The sequence below is a fragment of the Kogia breviceps genome, chromosome 5, assembly GCF_026419965.1.
Source record: "Kogia breviceps isolate mKogBre1 chromosome 5, mKogBre1 haplotype 1, whole genome shotgun sequence".
NCBI lineage: Eukaryota > Metazoa > Chordata > Mammalia > Artiodactyla > Physeteridae > Kogia > Kogia breviceps.
This window is the reverse complement of record NC_081314.1, coordinates 28,440,578-28,462,073: the sequence shown is the minus strand read 5'-3', so window position 1 is coordinate 28,462,073 and position 21,496 is coordinate 28,440,578. Positions and strand designations below refer to the sequence as shown.

The 21,496-nt window shown below is 36.0% G+C and overlaps 1 protein-coding gene across 3 annotated transcripts in view; it reads left to right on the top strand.

Moving 5' to 3' along the window:
• The window catches only part of ATP2C1 (ATPase secretory pathway Ca2+ transporting 1), a 127,922-nt gene that overhangs the window by 72,715 nt on the left and 33,711 nt on the right, over positions 1 to 21,496 (top strand). For all 3 annotated transcript variants that reach the window (XM_067033794.1, XM_059065473.2, XM_059065472.2), the window contains 5 exons: positions 10,516 to 10,671; positions 11,414 to 11,482; positions 12,463 to 12,538; positions 15,425 to 15,491; positions 20,112 to 20,236. In XM_067033794.1, the coding sequence (XP_066889895.1) occupies positions 10,516 to 10,671; positions 11,414 to 11,482; positions 12,463 to 12,538; positions 15,425 to 15,491; positions 20,112 to 20,236 (493 nt within the window). The remainder of the gene's footprint in view (positions 1 to 10,515; positions 10,672 to 11,413; positions 11,483 to 12,462; positions 12,539 to 15,424; positions 15,492 to 20,111; positions 20,237 to 21,496) is intronic.

Genomic DNA, 21,496 nt, shown 5'->3' with positions numbered 1-21,496 from the left:
ATGTATAATTAATAAAGAAAGGGAACAACTTTTCTAATCTAAAAGAAGGCAAAAAATAAGAAAAGAACAGGAATAGGAACATAGAATAAATAGATGGGTCAAATAAAGAACAAATATTAGGAAGAGCTATAGAACCCCACTGTATTAGTGCTTATTTTAATTGTAAACGGATTAAATATTCACTTAAAACACTGAGATTATCAAAGTGATGTAAAAAGCAAATGCAATTTAAAACAGTGACATATCTAAACTTTTTTCTTTTTCCCTTAAAATATATCTGTTTTTCCCATAGAGTCTTTTGAGGTATCCATGTAGTAAATCAGCAGTTCTTTATGGAAATGAGTGTTAGGCATTGTGGGAGACACAAAGATGGTGTGATAGAGTTCTTGCCCTCAGGGAGCAGACTGTTGGTGTACACAAATCACCATAAGATAAGATAGAACTGGGTAAGTGAAAGAGAACTACAAAGAATGGAGTAGAAAATTTAGAGAAGGGAGAGGTTACTTCTGATTTGAGTGAAATGGGCATGCCTTGGACAACATTGATCTGGTGGTCATAATCGAAGGGTAGTACTGAACAGAGATGGAGCAGCAGCAGTATTTAGATCCCTTTGAGTGTTCTGGTATGTGATTAGATCTGCAGTTTGTTAAAGATAGAAAATTTATGGTAGAATCAGGGGGCCTTGGATATGAAGCTCCACTTCAGATTTTATTGGTTGGGATTTAGCTTTGAATGTCATACCTAGCTGGCAATGATGTTACGTTTAATCCTGCCACTGTGTGTAGAATATGTTGAAGGGATGGAGTAAGGAACGTAGTATAAGAAGCCCTCATAGCCCATGAGAATGCCAGTCTCATCTGTTATTGAAATTGACATGTACAGAGCTGTCATTCTTTGAATACCTAGTGTGTCCCAAAACATGAGCGTTCTCATGTGGAGGTTATGGAAAGTCTGAAGAACATTTGGAATTATAAGTACAAGCTCATTTAATCTTGAAATAAAGAAAGGTTTTTCTTCCAAATACTTAAAATTTATCCTTAGAAAGATATCAGATTGCTTTAATTGTTGAGTGCAAATAATACAATACCGAAAGTATTGGGAATGTTAATTTTACTTTATTACCTTCTTTCTCCCCTTAGTAGGTCTTTTTATATCTTTTTTACTCATTTCTTGTCGCTTCCTCCTGTCCCTAATATTTGGTTAATGACAAAACCTTGAATTATTCTTCCTTAGAGATGTAGTAGGCCTGTCACTTGATAAAAATCATCTTCCCCTCCCCCAAAGAACCCTAATTTGAATCCATGAAGTTTTTGTCACCATTTATTCTGGAGTGCTTCTCTTCTAATTCAGAAGCAGACCTCCTCAGTGGGATAGTTAGAAGATGATTTTCCCATTGTTTGAACAATTTGTGCAGTATAATGACACAGAAACTTCAAAACACCTTTTGACTTGGTAAAGTATTTAAGGATTTCATTTTAACAAGGGTTAATTGAGAATTACCTCAGATAATTAATACAATTAATTTTCTCATATAGGAAAATACTTGTCAGAATATGGATTAGTACATATTTTATCCATTCAGCAAATATATATCGAAGACTTACTGTGAGTTTAATAAGAGGGATTTTTGACGTTTTAAAGCTTGATGCTGTAAAAATTAGAAGTGTATGCTTTGTGGAGTAATTGATTAGTTGTGATAATTTTCCCCCTACTTGTTAACTTTTCAGACACTTCATCAGCACGTTTTATTTGGCAGTGCTGTGCTTAGGTTGTTTTTGTTCCAGTTAATCCACTTTACATATATAGTTGAACATCTTTAATTCCTTCCGTCACTTCTCTCCCCTACCTGGTACCAGAGGCACGTTTTTGCAACTACTTTGATAGTAGATTGAGACAACATTCCTAAAAGAATTGAGCCTTTCCTGCTGCTTCTAGATTTAAATGTACTGACCGAAGACATAAGAAAGCTGATAAGGTGAAATTCTCTTCTGGACACAGGTTACTAACTTTTTGTAATTAAATTGGCTTATTGGAATGTTGTTTGCTGAATTTGGTTGTAGTGAATGATTATGTAAGGCTAGCTGGTTATTCGATGTTCCTACATGAGACAAGCTCTTTGTTAGAGTATAAAGGAAACAGAAGACTCCTCAGTTATCCTTGGGATATTATTAATTTTTCACAAAGAAAGCACATGGATTTCACTTTGGAAAAAGCAAGTGTAGGACTTTTGCAGTATAGTTCTTTTCGTGTGGACATGGCCCATGGCCAAGGTTGCCACTTCAGCATTGTCATTGCTGCAGCTCTAGGGTTCCTGTCATAATTTCAGTGGTTCAGACTTCAGCTGTCATTCTTGCGTGGGCCTGTAGTAGCATCTTGTCAGCAAGTTCAATGACTCACTGCTATATAACTTTTATCTGGTATTTTCTGGCTGTGTCTTAAGTCAATTCAGGATGCTGTAATAAAATACAATAGACTGGGTGGCTTAACAGCAGATGTTTATACCTTACGGTTCTGGATGCTGGGAAGTCCACAATCAGGGTCTGGCAGAATTGGGTTGTTGGTGAGGGTGCTCTTTTGTCTTGAAGTCTTTTTGCTATGTCTTCATATGGTAGAGAGAGTGATCTCTTTTCCTCTTACAAAGCCACTGATCCCACTATGTGGGTCTCACCCACATTACCTTCTTTAACTCTGATTACCTCCCAAGACCCAATCTCCAGTTATCATCACATTACATTGGAGTTTAGGACTTCAGCATGAATTTTTGGGGGACAGAATTCAGTCCATAGCAGGCTGAGTCTATCTTTTGTAAAACCGTTTTTAAAGAAGATTAATATTGATAACTTAAGGATTTCTGTATTTGGTTTTCTTGCCTGAGTCAGTTTTCCATGGCCGAGGAATGAGCGAATATGTGTTGGTGGCAGTAACCTTACCAGCATAGGAACCTTAGAATTATTTGTGGAACTTGGATAGTAAAACTTAGAAGAATTGAGCTATGGGCATGTTCTCCAGTTTTTTCCCTTAGGATTTTTATTTTAATTTTTTAGTAGTAGTTGAGAAGAGATACCTCTGCCTAGTTAATTGGGGGCAGCCAAGGGATTGGTCAGACAGTGACTTGAGATGAAGCAATCTTATAGACTATACATATCTGCATAGCAGTACATTTTGCCTTTTTGGAAACATAACATATTTTCCATAATGTTCCAGGTAAAGTCTATATCAAAGTTTGAACAAAGAATTCTTTGTAAGAGAAAATAATGTAAGAGTCAGAGGAAAAGAGGATTTCTTTTGGCTGTTGAAAATATTTTACCTCTCAGCTTCAAGTTTTTAACTAAACCCAAAATATTGCCTGAAATGTAGCAAGATTTTCTTTCACTTGGAGTACTGAATGATTAATTCTATTGATACTTTCTTCTGTGGCTCATGTGTTACAGTTATTAGCACATATCATTCTTTGAAACTGTCTTCAAGATCTACACACAGGGTACAGTTGCCACTTTTTTTTTTCAAACCCAATTTTTGTTTAAATGGGAATGTCTTAATTTTTCATTTTTGAAAGATAGTTTTGCTGGATATAGAATTCTCTTTGATTTTTTTAAAGCACTTTAAATATGTTATTCTACTGGTTCTAGCTGCCATGGTTTCTGATAAGAAATGGGATGCTAATCTTATTGAGAATCCCTTGTACATGATAAGTTGCTTTGCTCTTGCTGTTTTCAAGATTCTGCCTTTCTCTTTCAGCAGTTTGGTTATAATATCTCTCAGTGTAGATGTTTATGAGTTTATCCTGTTTGGAGTTTATTTGTCTTCTTTGATGTATAGATTCCTGTCTTTCATTAAATTTGGGAAGTTTTCATCCAATATTTCTTCAGATATTCTTTCTTCCCACTTCTAGTTTTTTTTCTTCTAGGACTCTTATAATGCTTAAATTGGTATGCATTTTACACTTTGTCTTCCCTGGTATATGTGGTAGCCCTTCCAAGCCTTTATTTCTTCAAAGAACTAACACCTTAGTCTCTTCCTTTTCAGTCTTTTGGTTTTGTCTGCTGCTTGCCCTGTTCTGTGCTTTGCCTGCTAGTATATGTCTTTAATCTTTTGGCAGATACCTGGAAAGCTACTCTAGCTGGAGTTGGGATGTGAAGTAAAGGTCATCCTCTGCACCAGTCCTTCAGAGAACTGCCAGACAGGTCAAAACACACAACTATAGTATTTTAGGAGCAGGGTCCAGGAACAGAAGCTTCCATCTCCACAGCTATTGCTGCTTCTCTTGGGAATGGGGCATAGCAGACAGGCAAATAAAAATGCCTCTTTCTTCTCAAGCATTTCCCTGGTTGCTGGTTTTTTTTTTTTTTTTTTTTTTTTTTTTTTTTTTTTTTTTTTTTGCAGTACGCGGGCCGCTCACTGTTGTGGCCTCTCCCGTGGCAGAGCACAGGCTCCGGATGCACAGGCTCAGCGGCCATGGCTCACGGGCCCAGCCGCTCCGCGGCATGTGGGATCTTCCTGGACCGGGGCACAAACCCATGTCCCCTGCATCGGCAGGCGGACTCTCAACCACTGCACCACCAAGGAAGTCCCTCCCTGGTTGCTTTTTTATTCCAGAGTTTATTGTCAGTTTTTGCCAGCTTATGATTTTTTAGTGGAGGGACCAGTTGTTTGAGTGCCGTGCTCGACTATTTTCTGTGATGTTACTCCTGAGTTGTAAGTTTTTATATTGACTTCAGTGTATTTTTTTGGCAGGCAAATTTGATAAATTGATTTATAGTATGTTGCTCCCTCCTTATTGTGATTTATCACTGAAACTTCGCTTTTAAATTTCTGAATTATTAAACTTATATACATACTTGTAAAAAAGCAATTTACAAACATCTTAGGAAGTAGAGATTTTAAATTAGCTGTCAAAAGAAATTGACTAGAATGTTGGAAAAGGTGTATTTGTGGAATGTGGAAACATTCATATTCACTAAAAGCTATTTGATATAATCACTTGTGTTTGACTTTGGAAAAGATGTATTTTTCTTTAATAGTATCATACAACTGAGAAAACCATTCCTTACTTAGAGTGTTAGTAGGAGTGTTAGTTCTCTAAGATTGTATAAGCTGGAGCTCTGCTTAGTGTCTTGTTGTCTGATTTTTATAGTTTAGTGGTTAAAAGCTATTGTGAGCTGAGGGATGCTATTCATTTTAAAATGCTGAAGAGAAAGAACTCTTTTTTTCCTCAGTAAGTCACTAGAATTTAAAAAGACAGTATGGGTGGGTTAGAAGTGAGACTTAAGTGTCTTTGTTTTAAGAGTATCTTTTTACATTGGTAGGAAAGGACTGTTGCAAAAATAGGTCCCCTTTTGAAATTTTGTTCCTTTTAATGGTCTTACTGAAATATCTTATAAATCATTGTTAACCGAATTTAAATTATTGCCTTTAAATTATTGACAACTTGATCAAGTTCAATCTGTACTCTTTTTTTTTTTTTAAATAAGAACCACTGTATGTACACTTTGTGTTGCCGTATGTGGGCTCTCTCTAGTTGCAGCGAGCGGGGGCTACTCTGTTGCTGTGCGTGGGCTTCTCATTGCAGTGGCTTCTCTTGTTGTGGAGCATGAGCTCTAGGTGAGCGGGCTTCAGTAGTTGTGGTACACGGGCTCAGTAGTTGTGGCTCGGGGGCTCTAGAGTGCACTCAGTAGTTGTGGCACACGGGCTTAGTTGCTCCGCGGCATGTGGGATCTTCTTGGACCAGGGATCAAACCATTTCTCCTGCATTGGCAGGCAGATTCTTAACCCCTGCACCACCAGGGAAGTCCCTGAATCCATACTCTTAAGTCAAGTTTGCAAGCATTTACCATGGGATAAAATTCATTTCATGTTAACACTTGGTTGGTTGGGCTTTGATTAATAAGCTAGAGCTCATGAAGAATTTTTAATTATATTTTCCTTCATTTGAATAAACAGTAAGAGGAATCTTAATTTTTGAGAGCATAAGTAAGAAATTTTATCATGATCAGGCAGTTGCAGATGAATATTTTGGAAGATTCATTTCTGGGGAAAGAAATCCATTTCTGATTTGCTTTTAATTCTGGACTAGAGGTGATTAACCTAGGAGCATACAACATACTAAGATGTTCTTTAGTTTATGAACTTATTTGTAGTGACCAGTTGTACCATATTAACTGTAATTATTTTAAGCAGTCACTTTTTGCTTTCCAGGAAACCTTTGTGACTTTGGCATTTACCTTATTTCTGCCTAATGTTTTATAGGAATAATCCTGTGAATTATTTTCAACCATTTAAATTCTGTAGATGTTAAATATTCAGATTGTGGGATTATGTATGCATCTTGATTCTTATTTACATTCTGCTTTTTGAACTGTGTTTTGTCTTATTTACACCTCCACCGTAGTGCTTGAGGAAAAATGAAGAGAAAGTGGAACATAATCAGTTTCCTTATTAACAGCTTTTCTGAAGGTTTTATGTTTAAACTTGATTGGAAGGCATGGAGCTGGCTGATTCTTTGACTTCATTTTATCCTAACCGTTCTCTCATGAATGCAATGGATAAATGACTCTAATGTCTTTCTTCTCAGGTGAATTAAATTGTGACTTTGTTAAAGTGTAATAATTAGGCTTGCCTACTTTATTAAGGTACCACCCTTCTTAGAAATGACTTCCCCTTACTCTCTCAAAACCTTTTCCTGTGAAAACTTGCAGTCACCATTAAGAGAACTAACTTGTCACTTAGAAAATACTCTTGTTCAACAGACAGTTGAGAGCTATGCTACATTGTATGATTTAGACAAGTTTTATTAATAATGTATTGTTAATTTTAACAGATTTATAATTATATAGGAAAAAAAGATAAGGACCCAAAGCTCCCTTTCCTTCCACATTAGTTTGTATACTAACACAGGGCTGATGGTTGTTTTACAAAAAATTACATGCCTCTTTTCTGTAGAAAAACCTGATTTGAACAAAAATTCTTACTCTCTTAAATGGTTGTTGCACTGCTGAGGCTGACACTGAAGAGCTGGGTCCCTGACAGAGTCAATAAAAGCCATGCTTGCCCCCTCTTTTTAAAAAGTCAGATTATATTTGTATTCCTTGACAACCACCTAATGTTAGTATTTATCCTTGTTTAAGATTTACATTTGAAGTAAAAATTCTTCAGTGGGAAAACGTAAATTTCAACTTTCTCACAGAGAAAGGAGTTCTATAGCTTGTATACAAGTATTAGTTTGTTTTTAAATATTAGCAGGTTTTTCTTATTAAGAGCTTAGAAAATTACAAGCAGTTCTGATTTTTGTAACAAGCATTAAAGAGGAACTTGCTAAACAAAATAAACCATTTGTTGACTTTTGTAATTTAGAAGAATAGGAGTTAATTTGTTAACTGTTTGGGTTTCAGCTCCATAGCTTATAAGGTGTGTAAACAAAATAAACCATTTGTTGACTTTTGTAATTTAGAAGAATAGGAGTTAATTTGTTAACTGTTTGGGTTTCAGCTCCATAGCTTATAAGCTGTGTGATGTTGGGTGAAGCACTTAATCCTTCAGTATGTCTGTAAAATAGGGCTAATACTACTAGTGCTTGCCTCATTGGAGTTGCTAGTAGCTAAGTAGCTGTTAGTAGATAACTTAGTATAGGTGTGTAGCATGGTGCCTAGCAGATAGTGAGCAAGGAAGTGTCAACTGACTGTTTTTAGTATTAGCATCATCTTTGAAGAAAGATCTAACTTTTTTCTTACTTGGGAATAAATGTGTTAGTGTGAAAAATTATATAGACTTAAGATTAATTTGGGAAGAAGAGTCAAATAAATGTGTTCTTTTAATTAAAAAAATTCATTGCTTTTGAACATGGCAGGTGTTTTTTTTTTTTGAATCTCTAGTTGTGGTGAAGTAATGAACCCCAATTTACCTGGCCTATCTTTGCATACATAATTATATAAAATGGGAAGCCTTTTAAAGACTAAAGGACTATCAGATCTGTGTTTTAAGGAATACTTTTTATAAGCCTGTTTTGATACTAAAATCTATCACATTTACATGGTACTAAACTTTCAGGAAATGCTAACACAGTTTGGTCTCTCTGGAGTTGTATGATATAATTTATTTTTATTCTGAACATTCTTAAACTTTATGATCTAATGTTATAAACTTTTGATTATATTTGCAGTGTTATATGCCTGCCTAGCACAGGAATGCACCTAGCATGTTCCTGTCCCTACAGGCTTTGTACTTTGTGCTCCTTTTGCCTAGAATCCTTCCTCCCTGATTATGGCCCAACCTTGGGGCCCTCACGCCATTCAGGGCTCTGCAAAAGGGTCATCTGCTTTTGAGAGATGTTCTCTCTCTATCTAAATGTCACTCTCCATTCTTACCATGTATTTTCTCCCACTATCAAGCATTATAGTATCCACTCTTGTTTATTTTTTCAAATCAATTTTCCATTAGAATAAAAGCTGAGGGCAGCAGTAAACTTTGTTTAATGCTGATTCTCACTCTTTGTGATATAGTACAGGGCCTGGCATATTATAAGTATTAATAAATATTTTTAAGTGAATGAATCAATGGCATTAATCAAATCAAAAGTTTTATTATATAGATGGGGAGAAATAATTCATTAACTCAATTTTTAATAATTATTTTCTGTGAGATTTTTTTAAGGTATTTATGGTCATAACAAAATAACCATTTAAATAGATGAGATTTATTCCCCTTCCCCACCCCACAAAAAAGAAAAAACAGGATTTAAATTTAGAGTACTTGGTACATAGTAGGAATTGTCAATCAGGAGGCCCAATTCAGAACACCAGCTCAGTTTATAATAGCAGTGAGACTGCACATTTAACTGCTCTGGGTTCATTTTCTTATCTTGTTTTCTTTCTAGGGTCTAACCCAGTGCCTGGCACATAGTTAAGGTAGTCAGTAAATGTTGCTTAGGTGAGTGAATGAACCTATAAAATGAGTAAAATCATGAACTAGTTTGTAGTTTCCCAAAGAGCCTCCTAATGATCCTTGAACTAGAGCTTCTGGAATAAAATGGATCAAAGATGTTTGGAAAACACTCTTCTGTTGATTCTGAAACCTGAGTACAACATCAGAATTACCTGGAGGGCTCGTAAATGCAGTCTGTTAGGTTCACTCTCCCCACCTCCTTGTTTGCGGTAGGTCAGTGAATTTCTTAAAAAGCTCTGAGGTGTTAGAGGTGATGCTGGTTCTGCTAAGACCACACTTCCACAACCCCTGCTGTATCTATTCCTGTTGAGGTGCCTCACACTCGTGCATTGTAATTTTTGAGAAGCACTATGGTAGGGGAAGCTGTTTAATTCTTAACACAGTGTTTCTAAAACTTCCTTGACCAGAGTACTCCTCCCTTGTATGTATGTGTATATATGTGTGTGTCGGTTTATCAATGATCATCCATCTGTAACACTATACACAATGCCTATTAGCATCCTTGGAACTGTTGTTCTGTGGGCCATACTTAGAAACAGAGCCAGGTCACATCTGCAGTATTTTCCACATATAAAATGATGATTTTTCTTTTCATGCTTGGGTAGGTGAATTCTTAGTTGTGTTAGGAGTGCAGCCTTCAGTATTGAACCCCATTACAGAGTTGGATGGTGATATGATATTCATGATCTGCATGGAAACATTTATATACATTTTTTATTCTTGCTGACATAAATTTAGAATAAATGTAGGGATGTATAGCAGGAAAAATTTCATGAAAATTAAACCCAAAGTGATGAAATTATTTATTTCTCAGTACCTTTTATATCTTTCAGTCATATTTCTCTTCTGTTATAGTTGGTTTAAATCTGTCAAACACATTTTCAGGACTTTAGGATATGGCGAAATTAGGAAATAATTTTAGAAAACTCATGAGAGTCGAGTTTTCTCTAAATAAAGATTGTCTCAGCTATGTCTCCTTTTCCCTAGTTGTATTTGGAAGTTTAGGCTAATTTTGTCTCATGGTTCTGTCTACTTTGCATGTAGATTTTGTTGACTTAGCTTCTTCTTTTTTTTTGGGGGGGGGGGCTGCATTAGGTCTTTGTTTCTGTGTGCGGGCTTTCTCTAGTTGCTGCGACGGGGAGGGGTTACTCTTCCTTGCGGTGCAGAGTCTTCTCATTTCAGTGGCTTCTCTTGTTGTGGAGCACAGGCTCTAGGCTCATGGGCTTCAGTAGTTGTGGCTGACGGGCTCTAGAGCACAGGCTCAGTAGTTGTGGCGCACTGGCCTAGTTGCTCCGTGGCATGTGGGATCTTCCTGGACCAGGGCTCGAACCCATGTCCCCTGCATTGTCAGGAAGATTCTTAACCACTGTGCCACCAGGGAAGTCCCTAGCTTCATTTTAAAATATGGTTGTACCTATTCTAGTCTACTGTCTTAAAGTAATGGATATGATAAAAGATTTAATTTATAGAAGGGAGGATATTTGTGGAAGGAGTGATGGTTACAAACTCCTTAGATGTTAAGTTTAGCAGAGAGAGTCTTCAAACATGAACTTACTGGAGTGCTTTATGTTCCCCAAGGCTGTGGATCTTTCCATTGATGAGTCCAGCTTGACAGGAGAGACAACACCTTGTTCTAAGGTGACAGCTCCTCAGCCGGCTGCCACTAATGGAGATCTTGCATCAAGAAGTAACATTGCCTTCATGGGAACACTGGTCAGATGTGGCAAAGCAAAGGTAAATTTTCTTTCTCGTTTTAAAGATAGCAGTTCCTTTGTTTTCAACCATTTCCTCAATTCTTTTTTGGCTAGTTTTATGTGGAGCTTTTAAAAATATATGATGAAGAAATGGCAGAATTGAACCTAATCCTTGGCAGATATTTGTGAGACTAAGGAGAAGCCTTGTCCCTGAGGTATAATACATCCATAGTTCTGCCATTTACCAGGTAATGGATCCTGTAAAAGCATAGCCCTCAGTACCTGTTCTTTTCTTTCTTTTTTTGATAGAAACAGTGGCTTGTGGATATGTTCACCATTGGTTAAATAAAATTTCAATTTAGTTGATATGATACTGGCTATAATATTTGGACTACATATCACTCTCCTACTGATTGATTTCAAATATTTTATTTCCTGGATTTTAATATTACACAAATGTAAAAGGCATCATTCAGTAGCATTTGAGAGGGAAACTACATTAAATGTCTCTACTGAATATAAGAAAGGTTCAAATTTCAGAAATATTAACATAGACAAAAAAACGGGCCACAGAATTGAGTCAGTAATAAGTTTAATGAGATGTTTATTTTCAAGGATCTATAGTAACATCAAAAGTAAATTTGCTGAGGGAACCTTGGATACGTTATGTCAGACATCTTGACTGTGGGTGGCTTTGGAGAAAGGGAATGAAGGGGTTTTGTTTTTTGGTTGAGAGGTGATTCCATCTGAATGTAAATATGTTTTCTTGTTTTTCCCTTTAGGGTATTGTCATTGGAACAGGAGAAAATTCTGAATTTGGAGAGGTTTTTAAAATGATGCAAGCAGAGGAAGTGAGTAACAAACTTAGTTTGTTAATGATGTTAGTTTGAAATCCGAAATATTTTCCATTGTAATAGAGGAAAAGAGAATATTGGAGGATTTTGTTAATTTTGGAAGTAATATTTTATTCAGAATATCACTCAGTTTGTGCTTAAAATCATAAGTGGAAAGCCTGTAATTGGAAGGGTTTGAATTAGCACTTAATATTCTGAAATATTCTGATGTTTATTTATTGTTCATAGGAGAAGAAGGTTTAGCCAGTTATTTATAAGGCTTATTATTTTTAGAAATTACCTTTATTCTATTAAATTTAAAGATTACTAAATAGTATATTTGTACTTTAGAACATGTCTTTTACCAAAATTCCCAATTTTACATAATTCCAAGTATCTGGAGAAAAAAAGATTGCAAAGTGAAATAACTTGGAAGATACCCTTGTTGAAGGATATTGAAGATTAGTTCTCTCATTTAAAATATCTTCTTATATTTAAAAAAGAAGTTGCATTCTACAAATATCATTTCCTTCTCAAATTATCTGGATTTCTCAGGTAGCCTGCCAAGACTCCCATATGTGATGGCAGTGTGTAAAACCGTCCCAAGCTTGGGGGTGAAGGGATCGCCAGAGATCAGGGAGCCAACAGGGTAAAAAGACTTGGGTTACAAGCATCTTTGTAAGGAGAAAGAGTAGGAAAATGAGGGGCAGCTGATGATAATGAAGTCCTGGGGAAACCGCTAGGGAGAATAGATTTTTCCTCAAAGAGGCATAGAGAGCCACGGACCTTTTCAAATAAACGGGTTTTTAACAGTCTAAGCCTCACAGTTTTCTCAGTGAAGGAGCTAAAACTTACCTCAAGGGAGAGTTGTGTATGTCATGGGTGTGTTAAGCATGAGCATGTGTGTGTCAGACACCTAGAGTCCCTGGCACCTAGTAAAGCTCACTAAATTTCGGTAATTGGGTAATTGTGGTGACACTCTTTTCCAATTTGTCAAGGCACCAAAAACCCCTCTGCAGAAGAGCATGGACCTCTTAGGAAAACAACTTTCCTTTTACTCCTTTGGTATAATAGGTAAGAGAAGAGTGAGTATGTATATCTCCTATATTTGCTTAGGTTTATTTTTTGAGTGGGAAGGGGGAGTTAGATACATACATAGAAACATTCCATTCATTCATTTATTCGGCTACTATTACTTTTTTTAAGCTATAAAACTAATCCCCAGCTGTTGTCCTTTTCTACAAAGATAAAATAGAACTCTGTAATTCCTGTAATCAAAGAGCATTTCTATAAACATTTTAGTATTTGTCTTTCTAGTCTTCAATAAAATATGATAGTATTGTGTTATGCCTACTTTTCTTTTTTTGTTTTATGTATCCCATCATAAACATCTTGTCATTAAATAGATACTCTTCTAAAACAAATTTAAAGGTTGTATAGTATTCCATTGTGTGAATATGTGTGTGTATACATATATAAAAAGCCAGTGCTCTTTTGGACATTTGTGTAGGTTTTTAAAGTTTTAAAAAATTGTGTAAGTGATTCTTCAGTGCAGTTATCTTATTATAAACACCTCCTATTTCCTTAGGATAAATTCCTGAAAGTGAAATTATCGGGTCAAAGAGTATCTGTGTGATTTTAAAATTTTTGGCATGTTTTTAAAGGCTTTTGTTTCATATTGGCAAATAATATTCCATCAACAAGATAAAAGCCTCTCTTCCAGCACCCTTGCCAGCTTTTTTGTCATTAACTTAATAGGTGAAGAAAAGTCTTCTCATTATTTTATTTCAAAATTCATTATTCGAGAAACTGAACACTTCGTCATATGTGTGTTAGTCCTTTTTATTTTATGACCTGCTGGTTTATTTCTTTTGTCCCTCTTCTTTTGTGGTGTAAGTCTTAGATTGGTCACAGCTCTTTGTATAATTAGGATATTAATCCTTTTGTTTTTTAAGTTAAAAGTATTTTTTTCTCCTGATTTTTAAATTGCTTTTGAGGGCTGTATAATAAACTTGGTAGGGAGGGGAGAGATGTGTGTAATGAAACAGTCTCTTGCCTGAGATTCTTATCACCCTCCTGTTGATAATTAGTGCAGTTAAGTTTCTGTCTGTGTTCTATTCATAAAGGCTCTCCCAACCCCATGTGGGAGAATGTTTTTTGTTTATAGTTATTTAAACATCACTATAATACTTTAGTTTTTACTTTTGGCACTTAATTTTAATATTTTATTTATAATTTATTTTAGTATAAGACAAGGTAGAGTTATTACATTTTTACTCAAAAGTTAATTATCCTAGTACCATCAATTCCATAGTCCATTCTTAATTCACTGAGTTGAAACAACATCTTTATCATAACATTAAACACATCAATTTTGGATTCTTTTCCCTGTTTCTTTCTTTCTTTTTTTTTTTTTTAAAGAGAAAACTAACATGTATATTGGAAAAGCAGAGCACATGCGGAAGGATGCATGGATGAACTCTGCAAGAGAGTCCTCTGTTTAATTCTTCTATGATGTTATTTTAATTTTTCTTGCTAGCTTTTAAGATAACAATGCAATTTTAAGACAACATTTCTGCTGTACAGTTTCAGTGAAATAACTTCTTAAATATTAATCCTGTTGATCCATTTCTCATCATAAACATAAAGTAGAAGATGGGAAGGTATTTCATTCTTTTTGTTTAAATGGTATGTATGTTCTCATAGCTCCCTTCATTTGGTTATTGCTGTTTATTTTTTAGAATTTATAGTGAATTTGGTAGAAGGGCAATTTAACCAATTAAATCTTTCCAGTTTTTATTAACACTGTACCATTAAACCACATCAAATTTAGTGATAAAAATTTTTCAACTTTATGGTTACCTGGTTTTAAATGCATTGGACATAATTTTTCTTGTTAGAGTAGTATATGGGATAGGAGAAGGATCAAGATCAAAATCAAGGGTCAGCAGACTTTTTGGTAAAGTGCCAGGTAGTAAATGTTTCAGCCTTTGGTTCACATGTTCTGTGTTGGAAATACTCAACTTTGCCATCAGCACAAAAGCGACCACAGACAATTTACAATGGGTGTGGCTGTGTTTCAACAAACTATTTACAAAAACATGTAAGGGGGCCATAGATTGTATAGTTTGCTGGACTCTGGTATAATTCACTGGACAAAATTTCATTTATCGGGATAGTATTTGGGATGGGATCTAGATCATTATTTTGTAGTTGCAGAAAGATGAAGAAGACCTTGTTTTCAATGTCCATATTGATCTAGAATACAGTCTCGAAGTTATTTTATTAAAACTCTGATATGGTGTTTTTCCTCACAAAACCAGTGGTACATCCCTTGTGCCCTCCCCCTTCTTTTCAAAGATAAAGATTAAAGAAGAGAGTAAAGAATCAGCTGTTTGGTTTATGTTAATTCATTTTTAACTTTTAAACACTGTAAAGGTAGTAATTTTTAAATGTTAATTGCAGTTTTGGCTGTCTTACAATGTCTTATATATCATTCTTTGAGCCAAGTCCTAAGTACTCCTTGGTTTGTAGTACAAACTTAATGTGCAGTGTCTGGATATTGAGTTATGAGAAGTAAAATTCCAGGGTTTATTTTTGCGAACCTCATAGTTAAGAGAAAACCTATATGTATATGCTGCCTTCTTTTTTTTCCCCCATTGTATGAAAATGCTGTCCTCTTATATTGGGAACTCTCATATTATTACTTTAAGGGATGGGTGGCAGCAGTGGCAACAAAAGGTAAAACTGTAGGTGTGTGCATGTATACACAGTTTTAACCTTAAGATTAATTTAATATCACCTGCTTAATGGATTTTTGTAAAATCTTATAAATGTGATCTGATAAACTTTCCCTTTTATATCAAGGGAATTTTGCTGCCCTCAGCTTTCTGTTCTATCCCTTCTATGCCCAGGTGATTTTATATAAAAGGGAAAAATAGCTGTTTGATTCTGTTACAGGTATCATCATGTTGGTTGGCTGGTTACTAGGAAAAGATATCCTGGAAATGTTTACTATTAGTGTAAGGTAAGTTCTGATAGTTTGTTTACAATTAGAAGTCTCTTTTGCCTCTCTTATTTCTTTGTTAGTCATAGCTTATGTTCCATTATGGAGGTATTATACAAGCACATAAGAGTATATTAACTCTACTTAAATAGTTCAGAATTCATATGTTGAAATGAGCTCCAGGAAAATGAAAAACTATGTATATGCAGTGGAGAAACCCCACACTACATGCCTGGTATCATCAACCCAATATTGCTTTTTTATACTTAAATAGACAATTAAGGATTGCCAAACTGAAAACTAGGAGCATGAGAGAGAAAGACCACAATATAGAAATTGAATAATCCATCTCAGAGGAAAACCAAATATGCAAGAATTGACGAAAAATTAAAAATAAACAGAAAGCGTTCGTATTTTCAGAGATTTGTGAAGAAACTGCATTCATGATAGACAGACAGATTGCTGTAGAAAAGGATCACAGAACCAAAATATATTTTTTTAAGATATTAAGGTTATGATTGCTGAAATTAAAGATTCAGTTTAAAGGCTATAATATAAAGTCGAAGTGGTCTCCCTAAAAATAGAGTTAAAAGTCTAAAACACAGAATGAGATACAAGTGACAAAGAATAATTCAATAAATGCCATATCTAAGTAATAGAAGATTTTAAAAGAGGTAAGAAGAAATTATATAAGAAATGAAGAGAGACATGAATCTTTATAGATTGAAAGGATTCTCCAAATGCCAAGTAGGACGAAAAAAACTCCAACCCAGATACATCATTGTGAAACTAAAGAAAACAGGTCAGGTCATCTGTACAGGAAGGAAAATTAGACTGGTATATTTCTCATTAGCAACTACAATTTCCACCACAGAGTCTTTTTAGGCTCTACTAAGATTTTCAACTCACGAGACTTTCATAGCTCATACTTGGTACCTGTGTCCTGAACACCACAGGGCAACGTCCTCTTCTGAGAGAGTTCCTACAGCAGTCCCTGTAGCAGTTCAGCTTAGGTACAAGCAGATGAGATGACCATGTAAGGGCAGGAGCTGTCCTGGGTTAAAATGCCTCATAATCCGCAGGAGCCAGCATCTCTGGAAGCGTACACTTTCCAGGATGCCTGCAAGAAACATGCCCAGTTATGAGAGTCACCACACTTAGGAAACCTAAAGCTGTAGCTTCCTTTAAGATAATTATAATTCTCCCAGTCCATGGATAATTTATCGGTCAGGAGATCCTTTTATCATAAGCAGTGTTGCCTAGCAACATAGTTGCTATACTGTTGTCACTAAGGGAACAGAGCTAGAGATTTATTTAGCCAAATACAGAAGGGAAAAAGGATTTTATTAAACCTTCATCTGTAGCAACATTGGATTAAATTAGAAAACAGTGGGGCAGTACAATTAAAGTATGGGGGGAAAAGATTTTAAATCTATAAATCTAGGTCTAGCCAAAGTATCAATTAGGTAATTACAAATGGATAAGCAAGTAATCAGAAAATTTATCCCTTACCTATTCTTGTATGAATTCCAGCAAAACAAGGGTGAAAGAAAGGAAGATGATGTTGTGTAGGGTGTAAGAAAAAGTGGAACTCACCTAGTCCTCTAAGGAAAAGAAATCCTGGATGACAGCTCTGTAATAGGCCTAGCAAGTAATAGTTCAAGTTTCAGAATAAAAACCAATGGATTAAAAAAAAGTCAAGTGGTTGAGAGTCTGCCTGCCGGTTCAGGGGACGCGGGTTCGTGCCCCGGTCCGGGAGGATCCCACATGCCGCGGAGCGGCTGGGCCTGTGAGCCATGGCTGCTGGGCCTGCGTGTCTGGAGCCTGTGCTCCGCAATGGGAGAGGCCACAGCCGTGAGAGGCCTGCATACTGCAAAAAAAAAAAAAAAAAAAAAAGTCAAGTGGAGTGTAAGGAATAAGTAGGATGAATAAGAAGTTAAAAGATATTTGTGATATAGTGAAGGACTATAGTTTTTCCTTGGAGGAGCGAAAATACAACTTCAAACTCTTGGCTTAAATATGTGTAAAGGAGGCTTGGGTTAAATATGAAATGAATTTTAAATGGGGCATGTATTTTATTAACCATTGGCATATTATTATCTATTGGACTCATGTTTTTGAGGATTTTTTTTTGGAGCAGTTCTGACTATTAGTGAAGATTAATACCTCATGACTTTTATTTCTACCTCAGGATCTTCCAAAGGACCAAACATTTAGGAATTTTTTAATAAAGTAAAAGTCATTCTATTTTGCAGTAACCATATTGGGTCTACTGTACATTTATATGTGCTAAAATACATGTGGGATCTTTAGTGAACTTATTTTTCCTGCGTGTTGAAACATCTTGGCTATTTTATTCCCCTAGCAAGTATTTTAACAATTATTTCCAACTGTGCTAAAAATGAGTAAAACAGTGAGAAAGCAGAAGGATAAGTAGCTTATAAGGCTACTCTAATAATAAATAAATCATTATTATTCTGTTTTCCTTTAATTTTCTTATTATGTTGCCCAAAGCATTACATTATCATCTAAAAAGGTATAAAAAAAGGCAATCCAGGTAGGTTTCTTCTTCTTTTTTTTTTTTTTTTGCATTCATTAAACAAAATTGAGAAATTCAGAATTTTTAATTTTTTTTACCATAATGGCAAAGAAGAATTGACAGAAGAATTTTCATAATTATTAGACAAGCCAGAAGATGAATGCAAAGAGACAGCCACTGTAGGCTCTAATGATGAAGGTGAAATTGAATCATATAAGTGTAATCTCAACACTGAATCCTTGGATGATGGTACTCTAGATTTTCTCAAACTCCTGAATTTTAATGAGTGAACTGGGTTTTTATTTTTATTTTTTTGTCTATGCTACGTGGCTCGTGGGATCTTAGTTTCCTGACCAGGGATTGAACCCAGGCCTTTGGCAGTGAAAGCGCCCAGTCCTAACCAGTGGACCGCCAGGGAATTCCCTGAACTGTTTATTTTTAAGGATGAAAGGGGAAGGACAGGCATTTTTTTATAGTTAGTCATTCTACAGCAAGGTATTCATCATGCAGTACTGTATTACTGAGAAGATGACTGTCCTAAAAGTTATGGACCATTAACATTTTCAGAAGTGTTGCATTTTGAAGTGACAAATGCAAAAAGAAGAACCAGAATTGATAAACCTAAAACCTGTTAGAAATGGTTTTTGAATTTGAAATCACTGTTTTAAAAGGTGACTATGTTCCAGGTTTATTCATGACAGTTGAGCAGTTGCATTCAAAGGGCGTTGTCCATTTCATATATATATATACTTTCAAAAACAGGAATATAGTTTGGGGTTAAAATTCAAATGAAAATTTCTATTGAAGTTTTTCACAATCCATTTTATTCCTCTGCAAATTATTTATAAAATGATTTAAATATAAAGGAATGAAAAGGTCCATTGGATCTAGATTATATTGTAGAAACTGGGCAGTAGAGGGAGTTCAGGGAGCATTGTTAGAATGAAGGATAGGCATGCCCCTGTCCTTATCTGTAGCAGAATCAGGAGATATGGAATGGGACAAAAGTGGAGATTTAATTTGAGGTGGTTTTTCTTTTTTAGTATTACGAAGGGAAATAGTGAAGTAATTAATTTTTTTGTTGTGATAAAATGCACATACCATAAAATTTTCCATTTTTAAGTATACAGTTCAGTGGAGTTAAATACATTCATAATATTACCACCATCCCCACCATCTAGTGTCAGAACTTTCTCATCACCCCCAAAAGAAAACCCTGTGTCCATTTTACAGTCATTCCCCATTCTTCCCTCTCCCTACCAGCTGGTGACCACTAAACTGCTTTCTGTTTCTTTGGATCTGCTTATTCTTTTTTTTCTTTTTTTTTTTTTTTTGTGATATGCGGGCCTCTCACTGTTGTGGCCTCTCCCATTGCGAAGCACAGGCTCTGGACGCGCAGGCTCAGCGGCCATGGCTCACAGGCCCAGCCGCTCCGTGGCATGTGGGATCTTCCCAGACCGGGGCACGAACCTGTGTCCCCTGCATCGTCAGGCGGATTCTCAACCACGGATCTGCTTATTCTTGATATCTCATATAAGTGAAATCATGCAACATGTGTCCTGCTGCTTTCAGTTAGCGTGATGTTTTCAGGGTTTTTCCATTCGTAGCATAAATCAGTACTTCATTCTTTTTTATAGCTGAATAGTACTCCCTTGTATGGCCACACCACAGTTTCCCATTCATCAGTTGATGAACATTTGGGCTCTTTCCATCTTTTGGCTGTTGTGAATAATGCTGCTATGAACATTCATGTACAAGTTTTTGTCTGAACACCTGTTATTATCTATATTTATAGATGAGAAACTAAACTACAAAGGTGGAGGCATAATAGCTTGAGGTCACACAGGTGAAAATTGAAGCTAGGGGTACAAATCTAGTCAGTCTGATGTCAGAACCTATATTCTTTAACCGCTGTGCTTAACCTGGTAGCTAGTAGGTGTCCAATAAATGTTAATCAGTTTTCCCTCATTTTGAGGCCTTTTTTCAGTTTGACAGCAACAATTTTACATTTTTAACCTCTACTTTAAGTAACAGCCAATTGAAATTATTGCTATGGGTACTACTGAATTTATACTTCAATGCTATATCTTTACTGGTTACAGTTTGGCTGTAGCAGCAATTCCTGAAGGTCTTCCCATTGTGGTCACAGTGACTCTAGCCCTTGGTGTTATGAGAATGGTGAAGAAAAGGGCTATTGTGAAAAAACTACCTATTGTTGAAACTCTGGGTAAGTCTCTGGTTAGAGCATGCTTATCCATTGACATGATAGTTTACATCAACAGTGGTCTTTGGGTTTTACAGTTTTTGTCTTAGAGCAGTCCCCAGCCTTTCTGGCACCAGGGACCAGTTTCATGGAAGACAGTTTTTCCACAGATGGGGCGAGGGTGGTGGTGGTTCAGGAGGTAACGTGAGCGATGGGGAGCAGCAGATGAAGCTTTGCTCGTTCACCTGCCGCTCCCCTCCTGCTGTGCGGCCCCGTTCTTAACAGGCCGCAGACCCATACTGGTCTGTGACCTGGGGGTTGGGGACCCCTGTCTTAGAGGTTTACATGGTGGTGTTTGTCTTGTAGCAATGTTGAGTATGGTTTTAACAACCAAAAAAGGTCATTAAAAACTCATATTACTCAGGTCAGGGAGCTTTAAATCTTTCTGCATCATGGACTGTTCCAATGCTTAAATCATGTAAAAAAAAAAAAAGTAACAAATGAAACCATAGAGTGACAGAGAAATGTTTTCTTTTGACATCTCAAGGAAGATAATTGATAATTATAGATCCTAAAATGTCATTCTTGAGTTGAATTTATTAAGAATAGTAAGCATACAATAATTATATTGCTGTAACATAATTTTATGTGTGATATGAAAATTGTAACTTTATGTATGTTATGAAACTTCTTTTTATTTAGGAATTCAAAAATGTTGAATTTAACTTCTAGTTTGCATTTTAATATTGAGAAGGCAAAAATTCCTTAAAATAATGGCTGAAAAAATTACATGGGTTTATATTAAGGTAACCTTGAAACTTTCTAGAAAATGTATAAAGTCACTACATAAAGCTAATATCAAGTAGTTTTGTAGAAATTCAACTGGAAATAAAGAAAAAGTCAGCATTTATCAGTATCTAATTAATTTTAATTCTAGAAACTGTTCATACCTCATGCTGAAGTAAGCATAGGAGAGAAAACAACCTAAAATTATCCATGAGCTTGATTTGTACAAAATTCAGAGAAGCAGGGCAGGCTTCCAGAGTCTTTTTTTTTTTTTTTTTTGTGGTACACGGGCCTCTCACTGCTGTGGCCTCTCCCGTTGCGGAGCACAGGCTCCGGACGCGCAGGCTCAGCGGCCATGGCTCACGGGCCCAGCCACTCCACGGCATGTGGGATCTTCCCAGACCCAGGCACGAACCCGTGTCCCCTGCATAGGCAGGCGGACTCTCAACCACTGCACCACCAGGGAAGCCCTTTTGATTTGTTTTTAATGTGAACTTG